Genomic DNA, 22,902 nt, shown 5'->3' with positions numbered 1-22,902 from the left:
TTCTCTTTCTGCCTTGGTCTCAGTTCTCGCGTTCTCTCATTCGTTTACTCCGTTTCTTTCTCTCTCTCTTTCTGTCTCTGTTAATTGTATTGTTCGTACGAGTATTTCTATATTTGAACGAAATTTAAATGCGATCATTAACGTGAATGTTCCGCCCAATTATAGGGGCCAGCGGTACAGCCGATGGCCGTAACGAAAGCAAGAGAAAGTACAAACCGAATAAATGCCAATAAATATATCAGAAAAAATCCATAATCAAATAGATAAACAATAAATGCACATGCAATATTTTAAATATGTATTTTCTATGATTGAAATGTAAACGGGTCGTTTATCGATTGCAGTCATCAGTCATCGTGCGAGTGCAATTCCAACACATCCCGCAGCCATACTTAAAATCCGCAAAAAAAAAAAACACTAAAACTGTCAGGCACAAGCCAACACTTTTCTTCACTTAAGCGCCCCTACTATTTTCGTAGATTTTTAACTTTTGGGAAAGTATTTGCTGGCTCTGAAATATGGACTAAAGAGAGAGAGAGACAGAGAGTGGGCAGGGGAGTGTGAGTGTGAGTGGGAGACGGAGACAGAGACAGAGCATAGCTAAACCGAAGAAATCAAGTTTGAATTGTTTGTGCGGGTTAAAGTTTGATTGATGTGCCGTGCTCGTCGTGCAGACAACATGAAAATTAGTTGAGAGACTCTCCAAACTTGAATGCAGATGGTGGCAGTTGACAGGGGCTGTGGGGGGGAGCACAGTGTGTGTGCTTGGGTGTTGGGTGTGTGTGGCCTGCAGGAGGATTGATTGACAGCCAAACAAACGAAGCGGGCCACTCTGGAAATAAGTTGGGAGCAACAGAATACGTGGAATATACATAACTTGATCTATGGGAAATATACTCGTAGGATATATCCCATTGCCAGATACTTTCAGCTACGATCCAACACATCTAACAGATGATGAACACGAATAAATTGGAATTGTATCTGAGAGATCTTGAGACGTTATTGCCACATAAATAGATGTAAAAATGTCATTGGATATGGCTAGGTTCGGGCCAGACCTAACTGAACAGTCCTGAACTGCAACATTAGCTATGAGTTCTTGTTCTGTGGGCTCAGCGTATCCCTTGCTGCCCGGGGCCCACCCAGGAATTCTGGGCAACCGAATCGCGCAGCCGCTCCTGCCTCTGCAGCGTCCATCCACTTGAAAGGGAACGAGAGCAGAGCAGAGCTGAGTTGGCCGATGCTATCACTACTTGTAGCATTATCCCATTTCACACTCACAGCATGGGTCCGTGGGTATGTGTGTGTGTTTGTGTGTGTTTTATCATTAACTTGAGATGCCTCATGAGGAAGTTACTTGGGAATCCGCCTGCCTGGCGTTTCATGGCCTGTCTGCCAGAGAATGGACGAAGGCTGCTTAGGGGCTAGGGGTAGACACACACACATGTGTGTGTGTGTGTTTGGGGGCAGCAGGCATTGGGCAAACAAATTCAGGCAACAAAAGCCCAGCCCAATATGCTGAGGACAAGTGTCGTGGGCTGCTCGAGAGGGTTGCTGTTGCTGTTGCTCTTGCTCTTGCTGCTGAGGAATGAGAAATGAGGCATGAGGCATGCGGCATGCGGTATGGTATGAGACTAAGGCTGACATAGTTTCCTGTCTGTCTTCAGTGGCCTGCAGCACTTGAGTGCGTGTTGCAAATTGAGCGCATCACTAAAAACCCCAGCAGCAGCTGCAGCCTTGCAAGGGGGCAGGGACAGGCACAGGCACAGGGGCAGTGTTGCAGTTGCGAAGCAGTTGAGGCAGCAACAAGGTTGTCAGACCTGTAAGTGTCATACCATATCAAATGTCCCCCGCCCCGTATGGTAGGGATGGGGAGGGATGGGAAGCCGATGCCGATGACGAAGCCATGCAATACGCGGTCGCTGCGCATGCGCAGAAAATCAACCGCAGAAACCCCAGAGACCAGAGCAAAGCAAATGAAACCAAGAGCAGCATCAGCAGCAGCAACAGCAGCAACATCGCTGACAAGAGCGTGCCAGAAGAAGCAGCAACCAGCAGCAGCCAGCAGCCCGTACTCCCCTGGATTCCGTGCTGGCAATTTAACGCCTGCTTTGTTTGACGGGTGGACAGGACACTGGGTAGCAAAGGGGGGGGGGCTGGCCGTGTGAGTGGGTCACCTGCCACACCAATGTATGGATGGATAGATGGATGGTTGAATGAATGAATAGATGAATGGATGGACTCTCATCATGGCAACAACGACTCCGGTGGCCGCCTGTGGCCGTAGGCGCCATTGGGCCGAGCTGAACCCAAAACAACAGCTCAAACAACACGAATATATACAGCCAACATTGAGCAGGCAATATCGAACAGGCAGGACGCAGCGTCAATCCGTTGAGGCATGCACTAATGAATGGGGCAGCCCATTGTGCTGTGCGACGGCAATCAGGTGGCAAACAATCGACTCGTAAAATGCACATTTAACAGGCATTAAATCAACTATCATACCATTGTCCGAAATCGGATTGGTAATGGATGCCCCGCCACCCCCAAGCAACAGGCGTTGAGGGAAAGTACAATGCAGGTGCGCAGCTATGATTGCTCTCCAAGTAAAGTCGCAGCGTTAAAGTACAGTTGTGTTTACTGTAATTTTATATTTTTTTAAATTTAAGAGGAGCCTTCCTTCCTTCCTTTGTGGCACAGCTGGGACTATATAGCCCCCTAGAATTGATGATTCTATTCTAAATCAATAAAAGCATTTATCTAATCAAATTTCCGGCATTTTTTACCGATTTCCATCACGATTTAAGGTAAAGTTTTCCGCTTCCAATGAATGAGCGATTTTTCGCTCCCTTGATAATTGTCAATATTGCACCACACATCTGTGTCTGTGTCCGGGCGTATCTGTGTGTGTGAATATTTTTTAAAAATAATTTACTCTGCCACTCCGCTTGGTGTCCTTGGAGGCCAAAATGTATAAAATATTGTTCTGCAAAACGAATTTATAATCCCACCAAATTGTTTGTAATGCTAGAGTGTGGGAGGGGTAGCTGAATTCTGTTTGTTTTCCGGTACATCCTCTATAAGGTTACATGCACCCGTTTGGGAACCCGTTTGTTCTGCAAGAGAATTGTTCAGGAATTTCGGAAATTTAATTAGAAGTGGTATTTATTTTATTTACTTGCGATCCCAATAAAGATTCCTACTGCCAAAGACATCCTTTGTTAACTCTTGCTATTTGTTCTTAAAACCAGCAATGGGAATACATGATGCTCGACTCGAGACGCACAAGCGAATGCTGCAAAAGAGAATTGCAACTCGACTCGAGTTTTGATGGTAAACTACTAATGGGAAGGGTATATGTGCATAGTCAATGGTTGCTTTTTTGTTTGTTAATTTTTCATTTTTCAGTTACGTCTGCTATCCAGGAGCTGCTCGATTTCAGTTTTGGGTTCGATATGTGTCTGAAAATTAAATAAAAATGCAAAAAATGGAATTAAAATAAAATTAGGTACAAAAATAAAATTGGAAATATGTGCATACATCCATACATCCATACATGACATGTGATATTTTTTACACACACGAAATAATATGCGGGGGGGTTTTTTTTTCTTCTTTTTTGGCCATGTTTTTCAATAAAGTTGCAATTTATTGTGCCCCTCCCCGTCATATTGCTGTTGTTCCGCAAACCAAATTTACTTTGTCCAGAAAACAGAAACAGAAACCACTGATATACCCAAAAAAAAAAAAAAAATTAAATCAAAATAAGAAAGAAATGGTAAATGTGAAATGGTAAATTTGAAATGTGGAACGCAACTGCAACTGCCATCGATCTCTGTTGTTCCCTCGCATACTCGTATGAGAACAGTTTCAGGTTATTTCAGTGGTCGTCCTTTGGCTTCCCCCCACTCCAGTACATAAATCAAATATTTCCATCTATAAACCTCTCGGATTTAAGCCAAAAGCCAAACCAAATCTAGTGCCTCTTCCACAATTGGTCTGTAAAGTATATGTAAATGTATTTCCTTTCAAAATATGCCATTCTATGGATGAATTGTGGGATCTGTATGGGATTTACCTGCGAAAGTTAAATCCCCTTTTTCGGATATTTTATCGCCAATATGCAGCAGGACTTTCGGTTTGTAGTTAATGAATTTTTTTTTTTTTTTTGTCATACTTTTTAACATTTTGGTTGCGTCGCTCTCTAAGAGATCATTCATTGATTGTTTACCCATAGTTTCCATTTCTGCCAAGACTGTATTTATCGATTGAAAGCATCCGTTTAATCCTACCCAAAAACCTTGCTTTTTTATCTTTAACTGAAGATGAAATAGCTGAAAATAGCTGCTCACCTTGTGGAAAGCGCGGTGGGTGAAGAGTCCTAACAAAAATTACTTAGACCTAAGTTTAGCAAATTCCTTGAAACCATTGACAACTTGAACTAAAAGTGTCCATCATTCTTACCCTTACCTCGCTCACTCTCTCTTTCTCTCTCGTTTATTTTAGATGCCAATCCGCAGCAACAACAGCAGCTGGTCCAGCAGCAGCAGCAACAACTTCAGGCGCCACGTTTTACCACACACCCATCGTCATCGGGCTCGATTGTGAGCGAGGGCAGCACCAAGATCCTACAGTGCCATGCTTTGGGTAAGTTTTTGCCTCCCAACTACTGCAGAGGGGTCCTTTTTCCATTCTAAATATAACACTTGTCCCTCAAAGCGCCCCAAACAGCTAAGCTAAGCCCAATGTTGGCAACGGAGACGGGTATTCGGATTGGAGTTTGGGTCTGCGACTCCAACTTCGACTATGACTCGAACTTGGACTGTGGGTCTGGGTCTGGGTCTGTGTCTGTGTCTGGGGGTGTAAAATGAAACCATAAACGAAAACACTTTTTCTTTCTTTCGTGCGCCGTACGCCGCGCGCTTTTGAAAGATAATTAAGTAGAAAAACAATAACTTTTATGGGGTTTCCCCCAGCTGGGGCGGGTGTCCGAGCCGTGTCCGTGACCGTGTCCCCGTGCGCCCATTCCCAAAACGGCCGCTCGTGTAATCCTTTAAGAGCTTAAGGGCGTCGCCGTTGCTGTTGCCGTTGCCAAGCTCCGGTCCGGTTCGGTCTTGTCCGGTCCGCCCGGGCCAGCTTGGACAATGACCGCACCGCACTCCAGGTACACGTAATGTTTCCTCTTGGGCCTCTCTTGGGCTTCGTTCTCGTTCACGTTCACGTCCTTGTCCTGCATTTGACAGTTTCGAGTATCGGTTTCATATTCTGTGTGTTTACCTTACAATGGTCCCATACCATCCGATCCCCTCCCATCCCCACCACACTCATGCTGTGTGTGCCGCCTGTTCCCCGAAAAAAAAATATATGAAATGTTATGAACTTTATTCTAACCATAGCCTTCGGCTACTGCTGTTTACGGCTCCCCCTCCCCACTCTACCCGTCTGCCAACCACTCCCCTTTGATGCCCACGTAGCCTGGTTGCTTGTAGTATTTTATGGCCAGCGGATTCGCAAAATTTTTCGTAAAATATGTACTCGGGCCGGGGGGACTTTGGTGACTGCTGTGCGCGTCGAGTATCTTATTTAAGATGGCAAATAGCAGCTAAGCGGCAGGCCAAAGGTACTCGTACTTTTATTTGAAAGTATTTTCCGGCTAACAATGGTGTACCCCTCCCCTCCACCCCCTAAATATAGCAGGTTTACGGCTAGATTTTAATGTCACAGGCAGGTATCAAATGAGTATCATACGAGTATCATGCGAGTATCAAACGAGTATCATATACAAATTATGTGCACCTAGAGTAAAAATCTCTGAAACTAAAATATTTACAGCTACAAACAATTAGATTTTGTTTTACTATGCCATCTCAAAGTTTTTTAATTTTAATAATTATTTTATATGTATTAGTGGAAAGTTTCTAAATCGTTACCTTTCTGAGCTTTCTTCCTGTTCATAAATCACTATTTTAAATAGTAATTATTAAATGTCCTACTGTGTCGTTCGCATTCCCATATAGAAGTGACGTTACCGCCGAGTGGAAGGGTGAGCTGTCGGATGTGGAGAGATTTGATTTGACTTTGATGCCCGGTGGCTGGCTGGCTTGGCTGGCTGGCTGGCTTGGCAGGCTGGCTGGCTTGGCTTCTGTGGTGTTTGTCGTCGCGCGGTCGTTTTGATGCACATTTGAGCAATTCAATCTGCCACACACGCATACACGAATCCAGGGCTTTCTGTGCCCTGTGTGTCATCGTCGTTGTCTACGAGTATGCGGTGGGTGGGGGAGGGGATCTATGGAATGTCACCCAAGAGCCATACACTTTGCATAAGCGGCAGGCGTCAAGCTGCAGCTCCGGCCAAAAAAAAAGAGAAGGGGAAGTCGAAAGCCGAAAGCCGAAGCTTTAGATACTGCACTTGTGCTGCATCCTTTGGCTTTTGTGCTCTAAATGCTCTGCCCAAGCCGCTAGACCACAGACGATTTGGTTCTTAGATGCTGCACACCGAAACGTAAGACTCGCCAAAGACTGTATATTATTTTTGGATGCTGAAAAATTGAAATGGAATTTGTTGCTCATGCAAAATCTTGGCATTTTATAGTCTTTGAAAGTCTTACCCTCCAAAAGGGTATGCAACAAATGGTATAGAAAAAGGGAAGAAAGAAAAAAAAACACCAAACAAATGGGAATCTCTTAAGCTGCTCTTAGGTGTTCATACATCATGATGATGATGGTGATGATGATGATGTAGATGTTGTTGTTGCTGGTGGCAGGAGCTGTCGTTGTTGTTGTTGTTGTGGTTTTTTATATTTTTTTTTGGCTTTGTCACACATGCGGCAACAAGCGACGACGTTCGCGTTTGCAGTCACTTTGGCGGTTTTAGCTGTCAACACACACACACACAGAACACACACGAGATACTTGCACCAGAGCTCCTCCCTGAATATAGTTGATGGGACAAAATGGTGGGCATGGGCATGGGCATGGGGATGGGGATACGTTGGCAAAGGTAAAAGCAGGTGAATAGCAGCGGCTGTCTATATAAGGAATTTTTTCCTTTTTTTTTTGTTCCCCCTTTTTAGTGTTTTTGGTGCGTCGTTGATGCTGGATGTTTTTTCGCCTAGTTTTTCCGATAGATTCTCAAGTGAAAACGAGTTTCCCACACCCCCACCTCCGTCTCCTCACTCCTCTCTCTGCTGCGCTTCCTTTGGTCTCTTTGGCAGTGTTTCTTTCGCGACAATCATGAAAACTAAACAAGAATAAGAAATGGGAGTGAGACTGAGAAAATGCAAGAAAAGAAGATGTGAAAACTATACCAATACCAGTACCAGTACCCTACCCTGTACGCGGATCCATTGCTTACGTTAATTTTCATTCCAACCCAAAATCGTAAGGGAAGAGCAGTCATATGACTGTTCTCACCTGTACACAGGACCTGGAAACAGAGGCTACAAAAATAATAATAAATACAAACATTTACCATGGTTTAATAAAAAAAAAATAATAATAATAATAAAATAATAAAAAAAAAATAAAATAAATAAATAAAAATATAAATAATACAATATATAATTTTAATAAAAATAAATGAATAATAAAAATAATAATAATAATAATAATAATAATAATAATAATAATTAAAAAAAAAAATAAAAAAAATATTTACCATGTTCTAATATCTGTATTGATAGTTGTTTATAATTTTGTATAGACTTGATTGGCCGTTTCACCCACTGTGCACTGCCAACGTTTATGCAAATGCCAGTGGAAGAGCAAAGCGAAAAATCCTTTCTAAAACTCGGCTCTGTCGTGTTGTGTTGGATGGATTGTATATGGCAAGAGATTGGAAATACCCTAGCGAATATGCCCCACCAGCCAGCCCAGTGTAGGGCATGCAAGCGGCACAAAAAGCTAAGCAAAGTGTTTCTGTGTGTGTTTGTGTATGGAGGGAATTGTTTTCTGGCCAACAAAATGAAATGCGATGTGGCAGCATTAGAGTATGTGTGTGAGGAGAACAGAGAGAGAGAGTGAGAGCGAGAGAGGGCAGAGTGGGGGCAGGAGCAGTCGGCTTTTCTTGTGCTTCTTGTTCTGTTGTTGCTTCGCGCAAATGTAGCGCATTCACTTGCAACAAAGACTTTTATAAATGGCAACAACAAAAAACAACAAGAACAAAAGCCGCCAAAGCTGTTTTCAGCGGCAAATGCACCAAGAAACATAAAGGGTGGAGAGAGAGAGAGAGGGAGAGAGGCAGCATCTATAGAGAGAATGAACAGAGCACAAGCAAACCTCGACAAAAGAGATACCCGGTGATAGTCCGGATGTGAGTCCATAACACAGTTCCACAATTCTGTTTAACAACTGATAGCAGTTAATATTCAAGTAATATTTCATCCAATAATTTTTAATATTTTGGATTTTAATTATTAAACTGTTTCGTAAAAACAAATCCCCCCAAAGAGGATATTTTTTCAACTTATTCAAAACAAATTTTTGTCCGTTCGTTTATGGGAAATTATGGCAGCTGCAATGCTGCACGAAGGGCAGATGCCTTCACTTAATTTTGGATGCCATAATATGTTCATAGGCTTAAAAGTCAATAGAATGAAAATATACCCCTTGCCATTTACGGTGTTCGGGGGTATAAGTGGTAAGAGTGCTTGGTCTGTGGCAGGGAGCGGGGGGTGGGAGGAAGGGATGCAGGAAACAGTTGGAGACACAGTCGGCATTCGCGTGCGTGGTTACTTACAGTCCCCAGTCTCCTCTCCTTGAAACTCGACTGCAATCGTTAGCTCCTTATGCCCTCTCCTTTTGCATTTTCTGCTGCTGCTCCTCCTCCCCACATTTTCTCATTTTCCTCGTCGTCGCTTGCAAACAAACAACCAACAGAAACTGGAATAAGTAGAAGATGCTGCAAAGGGTAAGGGGAAAGGGGAAGTGGTGAAAGGAGGAAAAAAGGAGAATAGAGGAGAGGAAGGAAGAAAAAAGTAAGCTCAAAAATTGCAAACTATTGTTTTTGGTGGTGCCAGCTTTTTGTCGCAGTTTTTTGTACCATATATGTATGTTTGTATACCCTTTCAGAGGGTATATTCATTTACTGCAAAACAAATAAAACATATTTAATATCCGATCTATTTTGTATTAGCATCAAATGAAGTTTGTGGGGTGCCTCCCTCCCTCAAAATACGAGTATCATATTGTCGCATTTGGATGTTAATTCAGCAGATAAATATACATACATACATATGTATGTATCATTCAGCCTAAAATGGAATAAAATACACATGCATATGTATTGTGGTGCCATTTGATTCAATTTTTTTCCGTTTGTCAACTTAAATGATCAAATATAAAACGATTAATTTGTAAGGGTATTAAAAGCTTTCTTCTATTTTCTCTTTCTCTCTGTCTGCTGCTGCTGCTTCTCATGCTGCTGCTCCCCTGCTGGTACTTCTTGGGCTTTTCTCTCCTTTGCTGCATCTGTTCTTTGTGATTGCTTTTATTGTTGTTCTCCTTTTGCCTCTACTTACTTTAAATGCTGCTGCTGCTGCTGGCTTCTTCTTTTGCTGTGGCTCTGAAAATCCTCTTGTTTACGCTTGCCAGCAGCATCTTATCGTTGTGGGCTGAAAAAAGCCAAAAAGGGAAGGGAGGAGAGCTTGAACGATATGCCTATATGCAACTCGTGTCGTCATCTTCGGCTGAAGTGTGATGGAAGGCTGTGCTAAATGGTTTTTTGAGGACGAGAAAACGAACTAAAATTGGAGAATTTGTAAAACAAGAAAAAAAAAATTACGCAGATACAATATTTTCAGGGTTGAATCATGGGAATACTCTTGCAATTTAATGATATATGTATAAATACACACATACATAAAAACCTTTGCTTTTTAGGTTGGCTTAAATTATCTGAAACATTTAAAAGGTCTTTCAGGGAATTCGAATTTTTTCTCTGATCTATATTCCAATATATCCAATATGAAAGTGATCTGCCTGTGCCAATCCTGGACTTGGATACTCCCTGCTGTACATTTCCTGTGAAAAGGAAACCTTCCTTTGAAATTATAAATGGAATTAAAGCTGAGATGTAACATTTGGAAAAGAAAAGCACAAACAAATCAAAATCATAGTCTAGAGAAAGTGATTCACATGACCACTTTGAGTCTTTGTGGGCTTCCCAGTGTGAAAACAAAAAAAAAAATGTTGCAACTTTAAATATTTTGAATTACAAACAGATCCCGGGGGATCCATATTAATATTCTTATTGGTGATAATTCGCATCGTTTGTCAGGCTAGTGGATGCTGCACCATAGGGCCTAAAGCTCTTTGGATATACTCTAAATTCTGCAATGAAAAATATCATCCAGCAGAACCCACACAACAACACAAACATCTCAAGCCGCAATGTGTGGCAGAAAAACAAAAAATTGCCCGTACCACTCGTGTGTGGTGGTGGACAGTTGCAAAACAGAAATGGGGCAAAAGAAGGAGCGAAACGAAGGGCGAAGCGGAGAGAAGGAGACTAACAAAATATGTAAACAATGGTAAAGGCACAAAAGTTAAATGCATAGCAACTTCGACTACGACTACGACTACGACGACAACGACAGCGACGAGTAAAACGAACAGCAGAAAAGCAGAGAGTGAAAAACAAACAAAAAATATAACGAAAGCGAAAAAGCCTTTTAGGCACTTTTAAAGTTTGCACCACGCTTCGCTTCGAGTGTGTTGCAACTTGCAGCACATCCAGTGAACAACCGTACAAGCGTACACCTGTCTGATGGCTGATGGCTGTTGTTGTTTGTTTGGTTGTTCTGCTGTTTTGTTGGCCTGTTCCAAAAGGCGTCAGCGCATTGCACTGTGCATAATTTAGTAACCATGTGCCATGGCTGCCACACAAACAACAACAGAACACAAACAGAAGTAGAAATTTCTCAGAGACATTTTCCATAGAAGGATATACACGCAGAGAAACAAGCCCTGAGAATTTAAGATTTAGAATTGGATTTAATATTTATTCCAGTCATTTTTTCCACTTACCATTACCATTAATATTCAAATATTTAAAATAAATATAGTTCATATTGTAATGAAATATATTAATCATATATAAATATATATATTATATATAAAATATATTAAATATAAATAAATACTAAAATTATAATATTTATTTAACCATATATAAATTTAAAATTGAATTTAACTAGAAGTGTGTGTTTTTTTTACTATGCTAATTTTTGCCGAGTGCTCTTACTTGTGGTGGCCATCAGCAGAGCAGGCTGAGAGCACAACTAAAGATGTGTAAAATGGAAACAAACAGCACGAAAAACAAATGAAAAATTAATATTAATCACAGCTATGAAACTCCAGACACAATCTGTGGAGTTCCTGAAGTTAGAAGAATTTCCATCACAGCACAGAAAGGAGAGGGGATTAGCTGCCTTTAATCAAAATAAAATCAAAATCACAGACTTAATTACTGTAGATCGCATGATTCAAAGCAAAAAGTCAACCCCCACCTTCCTCTCTCTCTCTCTGTGTGTTCCATATATTCTTTTCGAATACTGAACACTCTAGAAGGGGCCACCAGGGAACCCGGATGACCAGATTATGTCAGACTTTCGCTACAGACATGGTGAGCTGTGAGCCGTGAGCTATATACTAGGTCAAAGTCCTCAGTCCTCTCTTCCTTCCTCTCGTTTCGCCGAAAGAAAAGCACCGTGGAAGTTCAAATGACTGTAAATATAACGTATACGCACTGTGTGTGTGGCTTGACTTGATTGGATGGAGGGGGGGGCGGCGGCGACTGTGTTGAGGATGAGCCGGAGACGGAGACGGGTACGGCGCACAGACTGACGGATTGGTAAAGGGACTTGTGCGCCCCCGCCGTGGCATACTGATAGCCCCCAGAGTTATGAATGACGTTGGGATCTGGTCTGTCCTAGGCTACAGAGGTTGCGAGCCAGGTCTGGGTCGGTTCCTGTTCCTGTTCTTGTTCCTGTTTCTCGTTCTCGTTTTCCCTTCTGTCTCTGTTCTGCTCTGCTCTGCTCTGCCCTGCTTTGCTTTGCTTCTGTGTAGATGCAATTGATTTCGCAGAGCGGTTAGATGCAATCGATGGCTATGCTCTAGACACAACTCAAACAATTTCCGCTATGCGTGCCACCAAAAGGGCCACATCCCCGCCCCACATCGAGATCCACATCCACATCCAGATCCAGAGACGTTGAGACGGTGCATGGTGCGAGTACAAATGCAATTTGTGGCAATGCGTTGCCTGTTTATTGAACTTATTTATGTATATACAGTTGACTGATTGATTGATTGACTAACCGATTGACTGTCTCACTGGCTGGCTGACTGACTGGCTGGCTGGCTGGCTGGCTGGCTGGCTGCATGGCTGATTGAGTGAGTGGCATTTGGCTGTTGACAAAAACCACAGCCCACAGAACAAGGACTTGTTGCGAGATGAACAAATTTCATAGCACACTTTACAGGGCAACAGCTGGATTGGGTGGAAAGTGGATAAAATCTTCAGAATGATTGAATTGAGCCACTTGATAACATTCCCCGGCTACATTGATAAGCGAATCAGCAAAAATTTGCTTAAACTTTTAGGGTGGGGGAAGCGCAGCGCGTCAGATCAGATGTCTGCTGAAGTGGGATGGGGATGGTGATGGGGAAACCAGCTGGAATAGGAAATGGAATCTTTAGCTCGGAATTCTGTTCTTTGTCGGTTCCATTTTGGGTTTCATTTTGCTTAAAGAAGCGGGCACTTCAGACCCCCCTCCAATCCCGTACCCCATCCCTCCTGACACACTATCTGATTGACTTTGGCCGCTTCCCAAGAGAATGTAAATTTCTTCTCTGGGGTTCTCTTTTCCTTAAAGGGGCGGCGTGGGGTGGGTTCCCTTTTTTTCCTCGTTCTTTCTTTTTTTTTTTTTTTGGGTCGTTTTTCTTTTCTTTTCTTGGGTTTTTTACTTTGCACTTGCTGCTCCCTTGGAGTGACAGTGACTTTGTATGGCTTTGGCTTAAAGGATTTTTGTCAGTTTAGTTATTAAAAACTCATTACACATACACAAAGACACAAATGTGTTTGCCTATATGCATTTATGTATGTGTGTGTGTGTGGTGAATGTGTGATGCCGCCATTGAGTCCGTAAGGGCCTGCTGCTGCCTTCTGCCCTTTGCTTGAATACCCAGTAATCGTGATGCATAGCGGGTAGATAGCATCGAAGATAGAGAGGAACATATTAAATTTGTATTAAGTTTATTTTATACACATAAATACGAAAGATGTATTTAAATATGAAATATACTTAAAACAAATATTTCTAAATTAAAAATTTCCTATTAAAATTTTTGCATATTTTGTGTAGTTATTATTATCTCTCAACAAAAAATAATTGATCAAAAATCTTCAAGATATGTTGATGAATTTGGAGCGTGTGCTCTACATATGAGCATATAAATATGTATGTATATGTACATACACATACACCCACCTATTAAATACGCAACTACGAAAATTCTTTCAAGTTGGAAAAAATAAGCAAAATACGTAACTCTAGCCTGGAAAACTCACTATTGGGTATTCTCCTATTAGGTAGGATCTACTGGGTATATATGTACCTATCCCTACGCCTGTCCCTATGCTCTCTCTCCCTCTCTGTCTCTTTCCCTCTTTGTCTCGGCTTATTGGACTCTCGCTTCGATTTAGCGCTGACACATTTCGCTGGAGAATGTTTGCTTCCCTGCTTCGTCTCTTTCTTTCTTCCTCTCTACTCTTTCTCTTACTTTTTTGGCTGCTACTGTTGACTAACGGCACTCTCATGTGTATACATACATATGTGTGTGTGTGTGTGTGTGTCCTAGTCTGTGTCTGTATTTGCCTTACAATTCCCCAAATTGTAATTTTATAGCAGCGTCATTGCCCAAAATGCTCAAATAGACTTTTGCCTTTTGGTCCGTTTTTTTTTTTTTTGGCAACTTTTTTTTTTGTTTTTTTGCGCGTTGTTGTGCAGCTTCCTCCTGCTCTTGGCTGGTCTTTTTTTATCCTTGGGGCTTTTTATTTTTGTTTCTTTGCCGCTGCCGCTGCTGCTGCTGTTACTGGGCCAACACTTGGGGAAACTTTTGGCTGCTTCTCCAGCTTCATCTCCATCTCCGTCTATCTCTGTCCCTGTATCTGCCTGCTGCTTCCTCACTGGCTGCCCTGCTGCCTGGCTCTGCTCTGCTCTGCTTGAAGTTGATTCCAGTTTGCTTCCATTTGATTCTTATTCTCGGCCTGTAGTTTCTAGTTTCGCTTGTAACTCGGGCTCAATTCAATTTTGTCTGCAAACTGAATGAAGAGAATTGCATTGCCACTGGCCACGTTTGGGCCATCATGATGTTGGGGGAGAGATACCCTGTAGGTAGTAGCGAGTTAGCGAGACTAATCTCTCGAAGGGCCCACCCATACAAAAGGGATGGATATTAATCGATCATAGATTGAACGAATTATTGGGAATCGATCGTGATATCCCCTAAATTGGTATCACTGATTGATGATCATCATTTGTCCTCTCAAAGGGCTAAAAACTAGCCGGCTAAATTCCTAAGCAGGATGACATAAAATTAACAGGGTAACAGCCCCCCATTTGACCCATTCCGGAGCCAGTTTAAAGCCTTGCTAACGCGCTGAAAGCACAGCCCGGATGGAGAGTCAGGAGTCAGGAGAGTCGTTCTGTCAGGGTTCCAGGGTTCCCAATGGCTTGATGATCCAATCTGTCTGCTGCTCCCGTTTCGTTTCGTTTCGTTCTCGTTCCCGTGCCCGTTTCGACCCCTGCAGAATCTTGTTGCATCCTGGTCCAAGGCAACCCAACCCAGAGTCCAGCGGCAAGAGCGGCAAGCGGCCAGTGGCCAGGCCAGTTAGGTGAATCTCATATTTTATTCAGGGCTTCATTTAGTTCGGTCAGAGCCCACTCACATGTAATTTTTGTTTAGCCATTCCAATTGCAATTCCATTTCGCAAAGGGAGATGGACGGCGCTGACGGGGGCTGATGGGCGGGAGAGTCGTATAAATCAACTTTAATTTAAATGCTTGACTGCTGCACCGACCCAACATCATCCAGTAAATGTCGCTCGCTTCCAATTCCCGGACAGTGGGCCAGCGGTGCGGACAAAGTTCCGGGCATCCTGAACCTGGCCCCCTGATTGGCGACGGAAGCTCCAACAACTGTTGGCCGGCTGTCCGTCCGAATCTCTCACTCATTTTATTTTGGGTTTTATTTTGCCAGAATGGGATTTCCATGTATTTTGTATTGTGTGTGTGTGTGTGCTGGGAGAGGGGGCCAGGGATGGCGTTAAAACTGTTTAAAATGATCCAATAGAAAGGTTTTCCCAAAACGAAAGGAAAGGAGGGGAGAAAGTGCTACCTGCATACATTATTGGGTCCATGATTAATCAAATGAAACCTCCTCCCCCCCCTTGAGCTAATTTCATGGCACCACCCCCCACCCATCAGTGGCACTCTCCATTAGTTCATTTTATTTGCTGGATTTCTCTGATTCAATTTATTGGTTTAAGAGGATAAGTGGAAGAAGGGTAGGGTAGGGTTTCCCCTTTCCCCCTAGAGAGTTAATGCTATATCTCTATAATAATTATTAATTTGAATTTCGTTTCCTTTCCTCTCGTTGCAGGTTATCCACAGCCGACATATCGTTGGCTGAAGGACGGCAAGTCCGTGGGCGAGTTCTCATCGAGTCAGTTCTATCGGTTCCACAGCACACGGCGCGAGGATGCGGGCAGCTATCAGTGCATTGCCAAGAACGATGCCGGATCCATATTCAGCGAGAAGAGCGACGTTGTAGTGGCCTGTAAGTGTGCCAAGGATTTTGAGAGTGAAGCGAAGTGGAGTGGCGTTGGAGTGGAGTGGAGTGGAGTGGAGTGGAGTGTGTACTTTGCTTATAATTCCATTCTGTTTGGGGCAGCCAAAGGGCCGGAACATAAGCGCATTAGACATCCCTTGTATGCTGTCGATCATTCGACTACAGGTCCAGCCAAAAGCAAAGCAAATTCACTTCAATGGAATGATGTAAATGTGCGAAATGGGAGGAACAATAATTGGAAATTAAATTTGGAGCATTTCGGGGATTAAGTCGTTCCCAATGGAACAAGCAGGAACGATAACAATGGGACTTGAGTTTCCAATTATGCCCCTAAGAATACCTAACCCGTACACCCGTACACCCTTACAGTCATCTCTTGGCTGTCCATCACTCGTTCGATTGGCTTTGAGAATGAATCGACGACCCTTCCAAGTGTCGACTATGCAGCTAGGCAGCAGGTTTTAGGTGGAGTCTCTCCTACACAGCACAGCACAGCACACACTCCTGATGAATGTTTAGCTGCTAATTTTTCTTTAATGCGAACTTAATTACATCAAGACCAAGGCGTAGAGCGAGTGTGCTTTATGATGGGCATGGGGATGCTGGGTGGGGGGAAAGGCAAGTAACGAACAATTAGACAAGTAAGTGTGGGTGACACTTGAGCTCTCTCGTGTGTGTGTGTGTGTGTGTGTGTGTGCTGGGTGCTTATTACCCCACTACTTGAACCTAATAAATCGAGCACTCGGCATGAGACCGACCGCCGTGCACTCTCCACTGCTGTAGCTGTAGCTGCTGCTGTAAGCCACTCCCCTTTCGTTCTGGTGACCTTCTTCTCGAAGGGTAGGATGAGAGCATGACGATGACGATGACGATGATGGGGATGGGGATGATGATGATGATGGCCGCGTATACGGGCACGGGCGTTTTCTTGGGAGTGGCTCTCACTGACAGACTCACAGACTCACGGACCCATTGACTGACTTGACTGACTGCTTGACTCGAAGCAGTCGAGCAACGCCTTGAGCACTTAATTAATTGTAGGAGTGCGCTTAAACGGAACTAATAACCTTTAAAGCTCAGTTGGGGTCGGGACCAGGTCAGAGATGGCAATTGGATGGAGTGGCGTGTGCCACAAGACGATGAAGATGACGATGCCGATGACGATGAGCGAGGTTAAACTGCCTTGGCCGCAGGCCATCTTGCCTTCAATTCAATTAGCGATTGACACCACAGGAAGAAACTCCAGAGCTTGCCAAGCCACAACGGCATCGGAACAAGGCTCAATTCGGTCGGTCGTTCGGACGGGGGGGAGATACAGAGGGAAAACAGGCAGTGGGTTAGCCTTAGGTTTCTACTGGGAAATAAATGGAGAAACAAGTAAACGGAAATCAAGCAGTTAAATCAATTATATTCATGAATTTTAACAAAAGTAATTTTCGCGCTTCGAACCACTCAAAATCTGACTATCGATAAATTTATGGTTGATTTCAATTAGTTAATGGTTAAGCCAATTGATAAGTTCGATTATCGATTAAAAAAAGATTTTTTAAATCGATTTTTTAAATTTTGCGATAGGAACCACTCAAAATGCCCTACTATCGATCAATTGATCGAGCTATCGATAAAATACCATCGACAATTTGTATGCGCAGCTGCCTCAGCTATCAATACGAACTAGTTAATGTTATCGATAAATAAAATAGTCGATTTGTTATCAAAATGGAACTTTGCATTGAAAATTCGTTGCCTCTAATCCTATTTATTTTTCTGTACTTTCTCCCGCATAGACATGGGCATCTTTGAGAACGTCACCGAGGGACGCCTAACTGTTGTGAGCGGACATCCGGCCATCTTCGATATGCCGGCCATTGAGTCGGTGCCAACGCCATCGGTGCTGTGGCAGTCGGCGGACGGGTCGCTCAACTACGACATCAAGTACGCCTTCACCCAGGCCAATCAGCTGATTATACTGAGCGTGGACGAGAACGATCGGAGGGGCTACCGGGCGCGGGCGATCAACACGCAGCTGGGCAAGGAGGAGATCAGCGCGTTCGTTCATCTGAATGTCAGTGGCGATCCGTACATAGAGGTGGCACCCGAGATAATTGTACGGCCGCAGGATGTCAAGGTCAAGACCGGCACTGGCGTCCTCGAGCTGCAGTGCATCGCCAATGCGCGACCCCTGCACGAACTGGAGACGATTTGGCTGAAGGACGGCCTCGCCGTGGACACGACCGGCGTGCGGCACACCCTCAACGATCCCTGGAACCGCACCCTGGCCCTCCTGCAAGCCAACAGCTCGCACTCCGGCGAGTACACCTGTCAGGTGCGCCTGCGCAGCGGTGGCTATCCAACGGTCACCGCCTCAGCCCGCGTCCAAATTCTCGAGCCGCCCGTCTTCTTCACGCCCATGCGAGCGGAAACCTTTGGTGAATTTGGCGGCCAGGTGCAGCTGCCCTGCGATGTGGTGGGCGAGCCCACGCCCCAAGTTGAATGGTTCCGGAATGCGGAGTCTGTCGAGGCGAATGTGCAAAGCGGAAGGTGGGTAAACGAGCGCCTAGTGGGAGATCGCTGATAATTAAATCGATTCAATCCGTTTCAGATACTCACTGGGAGAGGATAATACGCTGATAATTAAGAAACTAATACTGGATGATTCGGCCATGTTTCAGTGCCTGGCCCGAAATGAGGCCGGCGAGAACTCAGCCAGCACCTGGCTGCGCGTCAAAAGTAAGTCAAGAAGAAAGGGGATCCAAGATCCAAAAGAGCAAGCGAATGAAACGACTGACTAAACGATGCCTGCCCCTTCCGTCAATCTCCATTTACATACATCTATATACATATATATCTCTCTCTCTCTTATTCCTATATATTTATATATATTTATATATATTGTTATGCCCTTAATACCTTTTTGCATATTGCATTTTGCATTAACCATTTTGATTAACATGAATCCATATAGCAGAAACAGAAACAGAAGCAGCCAACAGCCGCATCAAGCGCTTGGCCCAGCCACGCATCTTAAGAGTAAGAGCTTCGCATGGTGGTTCGGGAACGGTCGCGGGATCGGTCACGGGATCGGGATCAGGATCTGGTTCCACCTCCAACTCCCATCAGCAGGGTAGACGCAAGCAGTTTCGCTTTGGTATGGGCATTAAGCAAATGCAACACACACACACACGTCACTCATTCTCATTCACAAGCACTCACAATCACACTCACGCACTCGCACTCGCACTCACACTCAAGCATTGCACCCCCACACACCCCACACCCCACCCCATCAAGCACTTGCATGACACACACACACACACACACTCGCACAGCACATACTGCACTGCAATCCTTTTTAGAATTTTGATTGTTTTGTGATGGCATTTGTTTGGTTTATTAGCCTGGCTTGTTGCTAGTTATCTTCGGGTTGCCTGACTGTCTGACTGGCTGCCCGCCCGTCTGCCTGTCTGCCTGCCTGGGGGATCTAGTAGTCTAAGCTTAAATATTATCTTTAGTTCTCCATTCTCCCATCTTTGCCATCTTTGCCCTATTTTCCATTCCTAATTTGTTTGCGCCCCTCGGCGGATGAAGCTTTGTTTCAGTCAGCTGCAGCTACTACTTAGCTCCAAAGGGCACTTGGCTCGAGGCTAAAGCAAGGAATTTCATTTGCCCCACTCTATTTGCTATATCACCCGCTCGAAAAATTTGTCGAAACGCAAAACGAATTTTGTATTCAAGTTGATTACCCGAAACCCCCTTCAACCATCCACCCAACTCATCCTCCTCCTCCTCCACATCTATCTATCTCTATCTGCCTCTGTCTGCCTCTATCCTTCTTTTTTAACATGCTTGCAGAGTTTTAATATCATTCATCCCAAAAGTTTACGAACGCTGCACAGATTGAAGTATAGAAAATGTTGGTTTTTAGTAGCATAACTTTTTAGTAGATCCAAAGGACAGATTGAAATTTCTCTACACTCGTACATACATATTATTTGCAGTGCACAATCGCTTATATACATACATCTACTTATACATAGAAATCTATAATAATTTAAACTAATTAAATGCGTTAATCGAGCGTTGCTTGCTCTCAATTGAAACGGCACACTGAGACGCACAAGCGAATTCTGCAAAAGAGAATTAAAAAAAAAAAAACAACACACATTGCGTGTGCATGACACGGCTTATTGATGCTCGATTAGGGGTTTCCCTTTTTGAGGGTTGTCTGCTGCTGTTAGACAAACATCACCTACATACATACATATATATATATAATATATAAATATATACTAGATATAGTGGATATACATATATAGTTTTATTTTGTATGCTATCCTCGTATTATGAATTGCTGTTAAGTGACAGCAGATAATAATGGACAAACTCATTTGGAACTTGGCCTGCATTCATTGTATTCTCCACCGCCTGCTAACCTGCCACCCCGCCCCGCCCCGACCCGTGGTGGCCTGTTGCGCATTTGTTGTGACACCCAAGTACCGTTAAGTGCTTGAGAAATGGCTGCCTTAGGGTTGCCACCCACACCCCAGATAGCTTAGCACACAAACACATAGCCATACAGCCATACAGCCACACAGTCCAGAGCTACAGGCCACTCTGGCTGTGGGACAATTTTGCATTTTAATGAATTTCATAATGCGAAAATTAAGACTGACACACACACACACACAAACTCGTAGAGGGAGAAGCGAGTCCTGTCATGCTGACATTTCATCCTTATGGTAGGGTTGCCAGATATGCTGGTGTGTGTGTGTGTGTGTGTTTTTTTGTTGTTTTTTTGGGTTGCCCAGCTCTTGAGAGACTAATTCATTCATGAGCCTAACCCACAGACTCCGCTGACGTTTTAAATATTTGACAGTGCGACAGAGAACTGAGAGTCCTTCTGCTGCTGCTGCAATCGTTTGACTTGAATTATGATGCAGGAGAAGAGCAAGAGGATGGCCACTACCAGTTTTCAGCTAAGAGGAGTTCAGAGGGAGAGACATATTGTTTTGCTGGGGCCAGAATAAGTTTCCATCTCCCCCGGTTGTTTGATGGGACTTTAAGCAGAGTTTCTCTGCTCTGCTCTGCCCTGTTCCAGTTAAATTTTGATGGCCAGTTGTCGGAGAGCTGGAGCTGTAGCTGGAGCTGGAGCTTGGAACTCATGTAAATTTCAAATTTCTATGCATATTTTGTTGAGTTATTCTTATGTTGCAGTATCTCCAATCTCCATCCACTGTGATCTATCCTCTGTCCTTTTACTCTCTCTCTCTCTCTCTCTTCTCTTTCTCCGTTTCCGTTTCTGTATCGTCCTCTGCATTGTATTCAAGTTAAACTAGTTTAAGGATTTTGTCGTCGGTGGCGGCTTATTGAAAAACTTTTCAGCTTTCAATTGCACCCAAGCCCCCGCCCCGGCACCCTGTTTGGGGAGGGGGGGGGGAGCATTGACCAGCCCCCTGCACCAAACACTATCTTTGCAAAATCTTCCACCAGGGTTTCGTAACCAATTGTTGACGGCTCATATTAATTTTATTTGCCTAATATTCTAGTCAATTTGTTTGTCTCGCCAACGCACTTTAGCGGAGTCGGCCTAGCAGCCATCCCGCTCAGCCATCCGCTCAGCCAACCGACAGCAGCCAACCAGCCAGGGGGGCTGCGGTTGGGTCAAAGGGGGGGGGGCGTGCGCGGGCGCCGCAAACCAACGGGCTTTATTTGCACGAGTCAATTTGTGCGCCGGGGGGCGCCAGCGCCAACAGCCAGCCGCCATGATTTAGCTTAGCCAAGTCTCTAATTCTCTGGCTTCAGTCCGCCTATAAATCTTCCTGCAAAGGGATAAGTTTTATTGCTGGCAGAAGTTTCTTTCCTTCGTTCGTTCTGTTTTGTTGTCTGACTGCTGCTGCTGCTGCTGCTGCTGCTGCTGCTGCGATAATTGCTGCACTCGAAGGGATAATCCATATCAGGAACAAAAACGTATAATCAACACCTTTGGCAGCGCACTGCGCCTCTCAACTCTCAGCGGAGGAGGAATGAACATTCCGCTGCGCCACTCATCTCTGGCAATTGGCTGCTGGAGCGCTTTTCGCGGAGCTACTTGGGAATCGCTTGATTTCATTTGCAATTTCATTTCTTTATTGTTTGTTTCCTCATTTATCTCCAGGGCCGAGTACTCCAGAGCTTGCACCTGCTGCTGCTGCTGCTCCTTCGCTTTTGCTATGGCCGCAAGTGCTTAGCATTTGTAGCGCTGATACTACTGGCCGCGTGCCCGCCCGCCCTTGTTGCCATTTTCCGCATGGAAGGCTACTTGAAGGATAATCCTAGTGCCGGAGCACTTTTCACTTAGATAAAGAGAGAGACAGAGACAGAGCCAGAGAGAGAGGCAGTCAGCCAGCCAGCCAGCCAGCCAGCCAGAAGTAGAAGTTGAGTTGCGAAATTATTTTCCAGCTTTCCGCGTTCAACGAACGTGGGGGAGGGGCTGGCAGAAAACTGGCTACATTTTAATTGCAGCCCGTTGCGCTGCCCGCTCTGCTCTCCCCCCATCCTTTGCTTTGCATCTCCCCGCACCGCCCAATGTTTGTCAAAGTTTTGCATCGAGCACGAGCTCTCGCTCTCGCTCTCTCTTCCTCTTCCTCCCTCGCTCTCTTTTTCTTTTTGGCCTCTACTGTGGGGGCTACCCGCCCCTTCGGTTTTTCACTTAATTTTTGTTAAGTTGGCGTAAATCTTCGCTCCCTCGGCTAGAACTTCTCCGTCTTCTCGTTGCGATTTTACACTCCCCCGAAAAAGTTGCACCTGCCACAGTCAGAGTTTTCCACATTGCTGTTTCTGTTGTTGCTGCTGCTGCTGCTGCTGTTGCTGCTGTTGCTGTTGGTGTGCATTTTCCGGCTGCCTGAGTTTTCCCGCCCGTCGTCTCCGTCTGCGTCTGCCTGCCTTTGCCACTGCCTCCACTTGAGTAACATAATTTCGTAATTTCCAGAAACGCAAAAGTGATTTTAATCGCTGTTTCCTGCCATTTCTAAGGCGCACTCTACTACACTCTGGCCCCACTTCCCA

General features: G+C 44.4%; 1 protein-coding gene across 11 annotated transcripts in view; it reads left to right on the top strand.

Annotated features, from left to right (window-relative positions):
* The window catches only part of LOC111066347 (protein sidekick), an 87,377-nt gene that overhangs the window by 48,274 nt on the left and 16,201 nt on the right, over positions 1–22,902 (top strand). For 7 of the 11 annotated variants that reach the window (XM_041591957.1, XM_041591952.1, XM_041591953.1 and 4 more), the window contains exons 3-7: positions 4,513–4,653; positions 15,670–15,846; positions 17,646–18,399; positions 18,461–18,588; positions 18,824–19,006. In XM_041591957.1, the coding sequence (XP_041447891.1) occupies positions 4,513–4,653; positions 15,670–15,846; positions 17,646–18,399; positions 18,461–18,588; positions 18,824–19,006 (1,383 nt within the window). The remainder of the gene's footprint in view (positions 1–4,512; positions 4,654–15,669; positions 15,847–17,645; positions 18,400–18,460; positions 18,589–18,823; positions 19,007–22,902) is intronic. The other 4 variants (XM_041591962.1, XM_041591961.1, XM_041591960.1 and 1 more) reach the window with 1 other exon arrangement.

Source organism: Drosophila obscura, unplaced genomic scaffold, assembly GCF_018151105.1.
Source record: "Drosophila obscura isolate BZ-5 IFL unplaced genomic scaffold, ASM1815110v1 contig_165, whole genome shotgun sequence".
Taxonomy (NCBI): Eukaryota; Metazoa; Arthropoda; class Insecta; order Diptera; family Drosophilidae; genus Drosophila; species Drosophila obscura.
This window is presented reverse-complemented; position numbering and strand designations above follow the sequence as displayed.